The sequence below is a fragment of the Protomyctophum bolini genome (genome assembly GCF_963924005.1).
Source record: "Protomyctophum bolini genome assembly, chromosome: 5".
NCBI lineage: Eukaryota > Metazoa > Chordata > Actinopteri > Myctophiformes > Myctophidae > Protomyctophum > Protomyctophum bolini.
In genome coordinates, this window is record NC_137866.1 from 38,773,517 (window position 1) to 38,786,763 (window position 13,247).

At 45.8% G+C, this 13,247-nt stretch overlaps 1 protein-coding gene across 1 annotated transcript in view; it reads right to left on the reverse strand.

The window, feature by feature from the left end:
* Positions 1–11,568, reverse strand: part of plxnd1 (plexin D1) — a 118,835-nt gene extending 107,267 nt beyond the window's left edge. Inside the window, exons 1-2 of the mRNA XM_080763221.1 lie at positions 9,867–11,568; positions 7,205–7,381 (exon numbers count right to left, since the gene is read on the reverse strand). Coding sequence (XP_080619347.1) covers positions 7,205–7,381; positions 9,867–11,120 — 1,431 coding nt within the window. The 5' untranslated portion in view covers positions 11,121–11,568. The remainder of the gene's footprint in view (positions 1–7,204; positions 7,382–9,866) is intronic.
* Positions 11,569–13,247: the final 1,679 nt, after the last annotated feature.

Consider the following 13,247-nt stretch of genomic DNA (forward strand, 5'->3'; position numbering starts at 1 on the left):
ATCAAGTGAAGGCACTATATGAAGCAGCTTTGCAGTTAGCAACAGCAGCGGTCTTCCCCATCACGGATGGCAACACAAAGCAGGGAACAGTCGAGGGTGGTCCCCTTATCCATGACAACCCTCAGGTGGAGCCTTCGCACCAAACCAACCACAAAATTGTGACACGCAGCCAAGCTGGGCCACATCAGACATTTCCATTATTGTCGTATCCTGCAAATCCTGCTGAAGCTGCAGAGGAAATCTGTGATGCTTACTCTGAAACAGTCCAGGTCCGACACAACTGGACCCCAGAAGAATTAAGTGGAATTGTGGAGGATCTTCCATGTCCGACCGAAAATGTGGAACGCTGGTGTACATCCGTGTTGGATTTAATATCGATGTATCAGCCATCCGCAACAGAGTTGGAAACAGTGTTTCGCAAAGTTTTCAAACTGAAATGGCTACACCTGAAAGGTGATTGGAAATTGGAAATTGTCACAGGACAGTTACAGAATGCACATGGCCTCTTCTCGAGAATAAGGGAGGCCTACCCAGTCCGTACAGATTGGAAAAAAATCCATTCCATTAAGCAGGAACATAATGAAAGCTGTGACATCTACAGAACGAGGATGGAGCAATGTTTCAACAGGCATGCTGGCCTGACCCATGATACTGCAGCATACAACCACCTATTAAAATTTGTTTTGGTACATGGATTGTCGCCATCAATTCATGACAGAGTCGTGACATCATGCATAGGCTGGGAGAGTATGGAGTTGGACCCTGTCTGGTCACATGCGGAACATGCAGAAAGGTGTGCGATCACACAGGAATACACGCGGAAGAAGGAGCTGGAAACAGCACAACTGATGTACTATGAGGGGCATGCTATGACAACACCACAGACGCTAGTCTGCAAGGAGCTGGTTCCACAAAAGCAGGTTCCAGCACGACAGATGCATTTCCAGCAACAACAACAGTGCAGGAATCACGAAAGGCAAGATGGATGGCGTTTTCATCAAAGGCAGAAGCAAGACCGAGAGAGAAGACGATGGAAACTTTGCTACAACTGTGGTAGCGGGGATCATATCCGTCACAACTGCCCACACAAGCAGTCAGGAAATAAATCCAAGGGAGGTAAATGCCAACAGCTTTGTTGTTTTCCATTCTAATACAACAACAATACCAGACCAGTACATTTGAACCTGTCTAGCGCCCTCATTTCAAGCAAGTTTGATGACAAGTGACTTTATTAAAAATGGGAGTCCCTGCTGCATTTGCTTAGTAAAGGTCAGGGGACAATGAGATCCTGCTGATTCAACCTCCAGTTTTTCTAACCAGTAACGTACTACTGTCACTAAAGTTATTTAGCTGGACTCTGAGACGAATAACACAAATTGTTTGTATACATTTATTTTGTGCCAATGTGCAAGAACACATTGACTCAATCACATTTTAAACATCCTGATTCCTGAGATGACATTTTGACAAAAGGATGTGTGTGCCACGGATTCAAGCCTTTATAAAGCATTGTCAAAGTCTTTCTTGTGAAGCTATAGAGATTCAAATCAGACCATTGTCACTCCACCAAAACCGTTTGCGGTTGGGATCCATGTGACACCCATTTTATGTCATAGTAGGGTGAAGGAATTTAGGGTACTACAAAGTAAAACAACCTTTACATTGATAGTCCCATTTTACAAGTGTAGGTACTAGTTAATAGTAAGCAATGTAAAAATACTAAGATCTTATCCTGCTGGATCAGTGTTTTTCAAATTTACCAGTGAGCAATTTAAAATCTCAATATATGATCTGCTATTTTTGCTATGTTGGAAATATACTCTCACTCACAGACACTTGTGTATGTAAGTGAGAGTGGGGGGAACAGAGAATAAAATTTGAGAATAAAATTACATTGAAATTGTAAGGTAGATAATAAATAATTTGTGTGTCACATGAGTGGATTTTCTGGACCATGTTGAATGAACAAACTGCAGATGTTCATTTGTCATGTCCAGAACCCTTTCTTGTGCACATACTGTAGGTTTTTGACTTTTTGAAGGGAATTGATTCTATTTAGCATTTTGAATATTTAATAGAGTAGCCTATTGTATGATTGTTATGTTAAGTGATACTGACTTGGTTGACATATATTATATTAACTTATGGGTTGATTTATGTCAAAGGATCCATGTTTTGTGAATATACAGTATATGGCCATTGTCTATTTAGAAAGGAGAACATAAGAGTTAACTTGGAGTGACAGTCGCAGTAAAAGGACAGTGTCAATGCATAGACATGGGAAATGGCTGCTTTTAAAAATTATAACCTATAGAGGTGTATGGAATTGTGGACTTTTGCAGCCTGGCTTGGTTAAAATATTAGACATCTAATAGAGGTGTATGGAATTGTGGACTTTCAAGCCGTTTATCAGTGTCTGTTATCTTTGTGATTAGGTATATATGGAATATACCAATACAAAAATAAACCTGCGGGATGCCTGTCCATATATGTTACATGTTCTACTTGCATGGTCAGACGCTAATGTTGTATGTATTCACATAGGTGATCAAATGTAAATTTAAGGTACATTTAATAGAGTAATTATGTTTTTCAGGTGAATCGTTCCATAACTGTATTGTGAGAATAAGAATGAATTAATTAATGTTTTATCTTTGTGCTTCTTATCATAGTCCAAATTGTTGGACTGTTGTATTATTATTATGACCTGCATTGATTTCGGGGTTTTCGACAGTCAAATATGTGGCCAGTATTTGATATGTTCCCTTTTAGAAAATGAATGTTAATTTTATGTTTTATTTTGTCCATATTCAATTATGTATTCTCGTGAACTTAATTTTGAATTATGATTTTAGGCATGTATTTGTTTGTATGTAATCTTAATGCCTGTATGTAACTCGTTTTATTTCATATTTCTGTAATGTCGACAAAATTGTCAAAATATATTTCTATATCGACAAGATTGTCGAAATGGGGGAATGTCGTGGGAAATATGAAGACTCAAATGTCTTAATAGGCTATAGTATATGGTTCCATGCTAATCTGTCTGGTCGTGTCTGTGAGCAACGACACCTTGGCCTTAAAGCCTGTCTCAATCAAATCAAGTTGTATGTAAAAGGCTATGTCACACCTATTGTTAGCCAGGAGACCCTGCTGGGCCTGAATAGGTATCACTAGGTAGTTCCTGTCTCAGGAGGAGGGGCAATAGCCAAGACAGCGTTTGTATTGGGGTATAAGAAAGGACCTAGAGGGGAGCTCGGGAGACTGGTGGGAGGAAGACGACGAGAGAGAGATGGAACTGAGGGAGAATGTAATGGATCCAGGCTGAGGCCTGCTGGACTGAGAGATGTTGTTTGCCTGTTGCTGTTCTTCTGAATAAACTTCTAAGATATACATTCACCCGGATGGACATATATTGATTTCCATAACAACACACACACACACACACACACACACACACACACACACACACACACACACACACACACACACACACACACACACACACACACACACACACACACACACACACACACACACACACATACACACACACACACACACAATATTTTAGGACGTCAATTATCATGAAAGTCTACCTAACCTAACCTTTTAATTTTAATCTTAAAACAATAATTTCTCTTGTGACGACCAGGAAAGGAAAATTTACCTCACAATGACTACCGGTATTTGTGACTCAAAATCTACTATACTTGTCTTGTAGAGACATTTGTCCCTGACAAGCATAGTAATACAAGTACACATGCACGCACACACGCGCGCACGCGCGCACGCACACCCACACACACACACCCACACCCACACACACACACACACACACACACACACACACACACACACACACACACACACACACACACACACACACACACAAAAATTAAGTGTATGAACGTATTAATGATCCGAGATAACATGCAAGATTGTACTATATACATGTACGCATGCCCCCCAAACACACACAACTATAGACAATAGATCTGCGCTGTGGCTTCAGCACACACCCAGGCACATAAAGCTGGTAAATAAACTCACAAATGCGCTGAGACAGAGACAGAGAGAGGGGAAAGTAAACAGAGCAGCGGTCCTCTCCTCACACACCTGGACAGAGAGCAGAGGGAGGAAAGGCGCTGTGCGGGACAGCCAGGTCACACTACAAAAGCACCTGCTGCACACAGTGGCAGGTCACTGTCACCCCGGCTCCCTTATGCTCCATCTGTCTGCCTGAACATGAAAGAGTCCATTCAATACGGGAGCACTCATCTGCTATCTGTGTGCGTGTGTGCATCTGCCCGTGCGTGCGTATGTGTATGGGGGTAGAGAGAGAGAGAGAGAGAGAGAGAGAGAGAGAGAGAGAGAGAGAGGAGTGGATAGTCTGGATAAATCAAAAGCCCCTTTATTCACAGTAAAACCCTGAGTGCTATTTTAGGTCTGAGAGTGTATAAGTGGACCCGTAAGGGTCCATTTGGATTTTACAGTGTAATTCATATAGTGTAGAAGAGATGGGGGATAGACAGTGAGCGATGAATGTGGAGGTGGAGGGAGGTGGGGTCAGCAGAGATGAGGGGGGGTGGGGGGGTGGGGGGAGTAGAAGAGGCTGCGAGAGATAACGACGGACCCCCATGAGATATGACAAATGGAAATCAGCTGTGACAAGGAGGGAGCGACTTTGTTAAGAAAACGCATGTAATTAGTAATGACTTCATTGAGGCTCTTTCCCAGTGACAGTGGAAGGGATCTAACTGCATCTGCGATAATATGCGCCGTTCCCCTGTGATCAGCCTGAGCCCAACTCACAGCCACAATCACATTACACACACACTAACAGCACCATTACCACTGGAACAGCAGCACACTAACCCCTCGGGCACACACACACACACACACACGCACGTGAGCGTGCGCATGCGCATGTGTATATGCACGCACAATCGCACTTGCACGGACACACACATAGACAGACACACAGCCAAGTATACAATCACATCACAGATCAAAATGCGCAAAGTCACATCTAGTGATCAATTCCGTGTGCTGTCTGCTTCAAATAATGATATTGACAATGTCAACAAAGTATTCAATCAAAAGAAAAGGTCAGCCAGTTGGTGTCTGACACCAGGTATCCGGGTAACTCAGTCGGTAGAGCACTCGCCTTTGGACAACAAGGCATGACATTTACCCGTTTTTTTTTTACATGCATAGAGTTTAATTATGACTTTCACTGTACGCATACACACGCACACACTCACACACATAGATGTAATGCATATACTGTACAAGTGTACATATTGCCGCTCAGGCAGCAAAAATACTATGTGTCTCATATAAATACTTAATAAATACATACCGTATAAAACTGTACATACACACCGACACAAGGTTGACACACAGGCCGAGACCACACATGCACACATAGGCGCACGCACACATGCACGCACGCACGCACGCACACACACACACACACACACACACACACACACACACACACACACACACACACACACACACACACACACACACACACACACACACACACACACACACACACACACACACACACACACACATGCACATTCTTATGGGTGCACATTCTTATGGGTAAACATGTGTTAACATGAAACCACTCTGACTGGTGTGAAAGTGCAGTCAAACACCTACAAAAAAACCCACACAAAACTCTGTGAAACAGGCAACAGACCAAATGGGGAGCGTGAGCGAGTGCGTACAGACGCACGCACGCACAGACGCACGCGCACACACACGCACGCACACACACACACACACACACACACACACACACACACACACACACACACACACACACACACACACACACACACACACACACACCCTCACTTACACCATCCAAACCAATAATGCACATCCGGCACAAACCATGGACAACCAATTACCAGACTAAAACAGTCGTCGCTCCTGTGGCGGAGGAGAGGAGTCTCGAAAAACACAACGCCCTGCAGCACAACGGTTTTCATGTCATAAAAAAGGTACCAGTGTAATGCATAAAATGAGGGACGGGGAGCTTTTTAGAGGCTTGTTGTTTCCCCATGCAGACAGCTGAGAGGAAACAGCTTCTGGCACCAAGGGAGCTCAGTGAGGGGGTCATACCGGGAATGTGACTGAGACAGCATTAACCAATTAGACCCTATATACCAGTGCTCCTCAAAGTGGGGTCTGGGGACCCCCAGGGGACCTTGAGGGGGTTCCAGGGGGTCCCCAGCAAAATGAGGAACAGTTTCATTTCAGTAGCCTATTAGAAAAATGACTATTCATGATATAAATTATGTTTCTGAGGAACCCTGGTCCAAGTCTTTTCAGATGGGGGTCTGTGGCCTAATACTTGTACATTTGGGGGTCCTTGACATGAAAATGTTTGAGAACCACTGCATGGTATATACTTCATGGACCAGAGTCCCCCAGAGGTCTACACTAGGCCCCCAGTCCTTTTTCCCTCTCTGCACCAAATCTCTTTGCCAAAAATGTTCACCCCCAGATAAGAATAGAGACGCTATGGTTCATGTGGCAAAGGAATGTCATTAATTGGACAGGAAAGTTTTCACAGGGCTGGAGCCGGCGCAGATGTTCTGAGGCTGAGGTCAGAGCCAGGAACCACCAACACACGGTGAGGCTGACTCACACATCGTCAAGCCATCTCGTTAAACGGCACTCTGTTCATCTCCGAGACAATAAGCAGGTCTGATGAACATATATGTGCACATGATTAGGGCTACTTAGTCAGCTTGTATAAAGGTCCAGGATGGGTCACAGATCAAAAGAGCAAAAGGGGGGAGGTAGCCTGACAGGATGAAAGAAGGCATTCCAGCTTGTTCACGTCGATGCCTGAAGTCTTTCATCAAGTGGCTAGGTTTATTTTGTTGTAAAAACCTACTAGCCACATCAGAGCGACCAAGACGTTGCCATGTGTAATATCCTTGTCTCACTTAAGGGTTTTGTATCACTTCAAATAATACAACCATTCATTGGTGACCATTAGTTCTGCAACTATATTTGGACCTGAGGTGCAAGTGTTTTGAAATAAAGCCATGTATTGTTTGACCAGTCTGTGCTCGATAGTGGCTATTAGTGAGTGACTGTGGCTAATGTATGCGCCCGTGTCTGTGCATATGTGCATGCATGCACATGTGCACCTGTGTGTATGTGGTCTCACCTTACGGAGTCGTCCGTTACTGGTGCCTAGAAACACCACGGTGTGGTTGTGTACGGCGTCCACAGCAACAGAATTGAGGCCGGGGTACTCGAAGAGAGGCATGGCCCTTAGGGGCCTCCGTAGGGCCAGCGGGTGTTGGAGGTGGGCAGCTCCACAGTCAAGCTGCTCTGGTTGCAACTATAGGACATAGAGAATAAGTACATAAAAACGTTAATAAACTGGAAGAAATTAGCAGAAAGCATGTGGGAGTGATGATTTGCATATTTGTGCTGTGAAATTAGATAGTATTTAAAGACCATAAAGTCCATGTCACGGGACAAGCACAATGACAGCCACGGCAAATTGCTATTACCACACGGTGACACCTCATTGAAAAGTTCAATGAAGTCAAGTCAAGTAAAACTTTATTTGTCTCCAGAGGGGCAATTGGTTGGTTGTTCAGCAGTAAACTGTAATACACAATATTAGGCCTACACAATATCAGAAAACGCACATAGCAATTAAATACAATATAATAAGTAGAAATATAAGTACTGAGTATACTTACATAAATTAGGCTACTACTAAAATGTTTTAAGTAGAAGAACTAGGCTACTACTAAAATTAAAGCCATATTTACCAAATGTGTTTGGGTGGTCGCTTAGCCCTGGTCCAGTGCTTATAGCGAGTATCTCACTAACAAAAAATCACACCTGTGTGAACTGTGAAGTGAGGGGCGCTAATATATTAAAGTCTAACTCATGTTGATTAGGTGATGTAAAACAAACGGTGCAAACACAAAAGTTAAACGCCATTAACAATAAATAGACAATATGACGTAATGAGGCACATTATGGCGTAAATTTTCCCTTCATTGTCAATGGCGTTTACAAAACAAACATTGAACTAAAGACAAACATTAAACCTGTGTATAGGAGGGGCTGGCACCCCTCAAAGAAAGACTCGCTATAAGCACAGGACCACCTACCCCTGGTCCTGTGCTTATAGCCTCCTTACCTATTGGAGTTTAGCAGTGAAATGGTGGCTAAGCCTATAGAGTGTTTAGGCTATCTGTAGGCTTCGGCTTGCGAAATGGGATTTAAAGAGCAAATGGCTCCTGTGAATGTCTCTATTAAGGCCACTTTCTTCTGCTTTTGTCTAATCCTCAATAAGAGATGATAACATGCACGAAATATTCATTCCATTCTGTTCCAAATGCCTGGATGAGCACAATTACCCAGGGGGGATTCTCATAATATATAGAGGCAAAGCGGAATTAAACACAGGAGGAGATATTTGCAGAGGGCTTCTTTCCCATGGGCCAGCTCTGCTCGCGGGCTTCTTCTCTTATCATAAATTGTGTCTGGCTTGCCTTCAACGCAAGGCCTTCAAAGTCGACAGGCGCACAAAACGATCGGGTTTCCCCATGCAGTCACAGCAAACTAAAAGCTATTAAAAACCAAAGAAAAGCTTTCTTCTGTGAGAGGGACAATACAGGTCGGCGCAGCAGCCGGGGGAGAAGAAAATACACCCACTTCAAACTGTAAGAAGAGGGGTGTCTATCTATGAGGAGGCCTGTGGGCTCATTGTGCGGGTGTTCTTCAGATATAACTGGTCACGGGGAGGAGAGTAGCCCAGGGCACCGCGTGGCCACCGCCACACTCTGGGGAGAAAAATGGCATCTTTATGATCTGGCAGCACAGTGGCCTCCAGACACCCACTCCAGGCCAAGCAGTTAGTGCGTCACAACCTCCTGCCCGTCACTCAAACTCACCACAATGCACGGCTGGAATTTCACGGTGTTTCTTACTTTCTTTTGAAGCTTTGGAAGGAAGGGTCGATTTCCAACTCAACTTATTGCGTGCAGTGAGAACTTTACAGAATGGCAACCATTTCATTGCATGGTTTAACCGCACCTGGGAGATAACACATTATTGCCTTGATATAATTTTACTTAATAGCCTATCTAACCGGTAGAGAATGCATGTAACTATTTATCCCAAATTAGTGGGCATATTATGGTCTTTTTATTCAGAATTTAAAAAATGCTCGTTATGAAGCACTTTAAGCTATGTTTATAATAACCAGTAGAGGCTAATTAGAGGGAATTAACTAAGGCTGTGCTGGATGTGGAGTGAGTCACAATTCCCTCGCGCTGTTGTTCCCATAACCCTTTGGAGCATCTTTCATCCAAATAATCGTGACCCCTCCGCGTGACACACGGGAGAATATTCTTTAAAGCTAAATGATGAGCCCCGGGGCTCCGAGGCTAAAGGGGATTAGGCCTATACTCCTTATGAACATATAATATTCGGAAACGGGCGGATTTAGCAGCAGTGAAGTGATTTGACAGCTTAAAAGTCAGACTCACAGACATGGCTATTTCACAATAGGCTATCTACGAGGCGGCGCCTAGTAGGTTATTATTCAAATTCATCTATACTTAATTCGTTTTTTAATCTCTCTTTTTTTTGGGAGGGGGGTAATCACAGCAGCCGGACTAAAATAGCCAAATACAATGTGGAGGAGGGGAGGGGGCGGCAGGCATTAACAAGTTTCGAATCAACTTCCATGATGATCCAAGCCTAAATTATATTCCCCGGCGTCGCTTGCCGACAAAGGCCTGTAATAAAAAATATGAAAAAGAACGGGGGGAAAAAGGAAAAAAAAACGAACAACTTACCACCAGATTTCCCTTCTGAAGGATGCAGGCTGCGCCGGAGCCCTGGATGACGCTGTCCAGCACCTGCACGTCGCTGCTGGGGGAGTTGGAGCAGTTCCTCCGGCCTTGCCGGACCTCCTCCTCGATGTCCCCGAACCTGAAGGCGCACAGCGCGGACTTTCTGTCCGCCTTGCCGAACACTCCGAACAGGTAGGGCTCCGTCGCGTCCGCGTCGGGTCCCGCGTGCACCTCGGCGGGGTACACGGACAGCAGCCGGTTGTATATGTTCCCGTTAGATCCACACTGCAGGGGCATCTGGATGTAGGACTCCGTGAGCTTTCGGATCTCCGGGCCCGAGGAGGAGGACTTGCGGGGGTTCTCCTCCGTGTCCAGGCATATCCGAGCGAGGATGCTGTTGGGCTGACTCTCCTTGTGGCCCATCTTTGCGTCGTTGTTGATGGCAATATAGGAGTACGTTTTTTGCATGAAAGCGTCCACAAAGTTCAGCTTGTTTTTCGTTTTCACCTCCTGTTTGATCTTGAACACGTTATCCTCTGAGGGGTTGATGTCGTACGTGAAAAGTCGCGCTAGATCCTTGATGTTCAGGGACCGAATGGCGATCTCCGGCGTGTTCTCGAAGCGCAGGTCCTCCTTGCTGTGGTTCTTGGGGAAAAACGGGGACCCGGCGCCCGTGTAAGTGGCCCCGACGAGAAGCCGGGTGCTGCCGCCGTGACTCTTGAAGATGAGTCCCACGGTGGACGCGTTGGGGTGGTTGGCGGCTATGTTGAGCATGCTGGGGAACACGGTCTTCTCGCCCTGCGGCGGGAACTCCACCGCGATCTCCGAGAGGTTCTCCATCTTCCTAAGCTCGCAGAAGCCCTGGTACACGGAGCCGCACACCACCAGCACCCCCTGGTCGCGGTCCAGCTTCAGCAGCTTGTTGTAGTTGTCCGTGAGCGACATGGGATGCTCGCACGGCGCCTGGGGCAGCTGTGGCGCGTGGCACAACAGGTTGTCCTCCACCGGCCCGGTCCTCTTCTCCACCTCGACGTTCAGCGTGCCGTTCAGCTGGTAGATGGAGTTCACGGTGGCCAGGTACACCTTGCGCGAGACCTCGTCCACCACGAAGTTATTGGTCCGATTTGGGCACGCGAACGACTGTTGGATCTGCAGCGCGCCGGCGAGGCACGTCGGGCTCCGGGCGCTCCAGTGGCGCGTTTCCAAAACCAGCACGCCGAGGAGCAGAACGCAAATCTCTACCGAGGAAGGTGGCATTTTTCCTTCGTCTGGCCTGCTGCGCCTTCCGCGTGTTCCGTGTTGAGGGGTGCATTGAGTAAAGGCGAAATTGTGTGTTTGTCCCGAACTGCGACAACCCGAGAGGAAAGGCTGTTTCCTGCTCAACGCCTCAGCACAGAGTGACGTGATAAGCGAGTCGTGCTTCCTCTTCGCCGCGTAGCGCGCATGGGAGCGAGCTGTGTGTGAGCCTCTCTCTCTCCCTCTCTGCCCACTGTGGAGTGGAGCACTCAAACTCACTGCCCCCCTACCCCACAATTAGGCTATACACCCCTACACAGACATTAGACACATCTGTAGAGACATCTGTACAGGCACTCTCAGGCAGCTATATGGGGAGAAAATCGCAGAATTCCCAGCTGTCCAAAAATCAGTTGGTCCGCTCAAGTTGCACAGTAAAATCATGGGTGTTCATTTAACTCCGAGTGAAAGTGCATGCATGCACACAGATGGAACCAATTGGACGCGTAATAAGGGTCCGTGTGCAATTGTGCATGGTTCAATTTGAGCACTCAGAGTTACAAAGGGATAAATCCAACACCAGGGGATTTGACTGTGTGAGGAATAAGTGATCATGCGTAACGGATGTCTTCATTGGCAACAATACATTAAAAAAAACACTGTAGGCCTAAGTAACTTATTTTTGTGATGTGATCAGAAATAATCGTGTGACGATCAAAACACAAAATCAATAGTGACGTTAATGTAAACATCTGTCCATTGCAGCCCTTCTTTCAAGTCCAGATGATCCACTTGATGAATCCATAGCCTCTACCTCTCAGCATGGTTCCGCTCATCTCGGGGTTAATGACAGGTCACTCTCCCACCTCCTGTGCTCCATGGTCCCAGGGCACCCAGATTAGTTCTGCAGATTCGGAGGGTTCCGTCTGGGCACATACACATACGGCACACGGTAAGTACCGTGAAAGTGCTGCCAGATGGACACAACAGCACACCTTTCCGGTTTCTGACATGCACGTCCATTCGGAGGCATTTGTGGCTTTTGGCCTCATAAATATTCAAGCTCAACACATGCGCCCCTTTCAAAAATGCATGAATATGGTCAGTTTTTCTGTTTCTACCAGCCTAGCCTATACATCAGGTGGGTCGTGCTCACGCTCGAGCAGCTCATATGACCTACTATAAGCAATATGTTTGGTACAATCAAAGGCACCGTGACTGTTATAAATTAAGTAATTCACTTATGGTCAGAGTGAAAATGGATCAATGTATGTTACCGTAGGCCTATGTACATCTCTCCAAAGTCGAAAAACATATATAGGTTAATAGGCTACGCTACCCTGATTTATAAGCTAACGCTATTTCATTTACGCGCTTGCTAGTGTCTGCACTCAGTCTGCACCGAAAATAGCCCCCCAAATGCCCAAATTCAGGCTGGCTAAAACCATAGCCTGATTTGATATATTTGAACTAGCTCTAGCTCGTAAACATTTTGAATCCATTTACCCAGGGGACGCGCACTCTGTTCTCGGATATCTGGGGCGCGTTCCCGTCACCACTTGTCTGTTATTTTGGACTGATAACGTGCGCAGCATGTGGGCCTTGGCACGCGGCCATGCGCATAATCTGGTAGCATGTAGAGGGCCAGGAAAGTGCTCCGATAGCTCCGATAACGCGAAACATAATGACCCTCCGTCAACCTGAACCCCCCCCCCCCCCCCCTCTCTCTCTATATCTGAGATATAGAGAGAGCTATATGTATGTGATTGAGGGGGGGGGGGGGGGGGTAGCAGCATGGGTCACGAGTCACGACTGTCAAGCATCAGATATCACTAGTGGAGGTGTGACTGAGTGCTGCGCTTTGGTTACGCTCAATCAAACGTGACAACAAACGGAAGCAAGCTGTAATTATGGCTATGCTATAGGGGATTTCAAACTGTTACAGGTCACGGCCCCCAAAGTCACTTTGATTAGACAATAATATATGCCCCCCTTAGCCTATTTCAAATGACACTCTAATATGAAAACATGTTAATTACATAATAATTAGGCCGACATTAATAATTAGGCCTACAATAATAATTAGGCCTAAATGTAGGCCTACTTATCAAAGTATAGGCTAGGCCTGGCGTCCGTCCGATAGGGTAG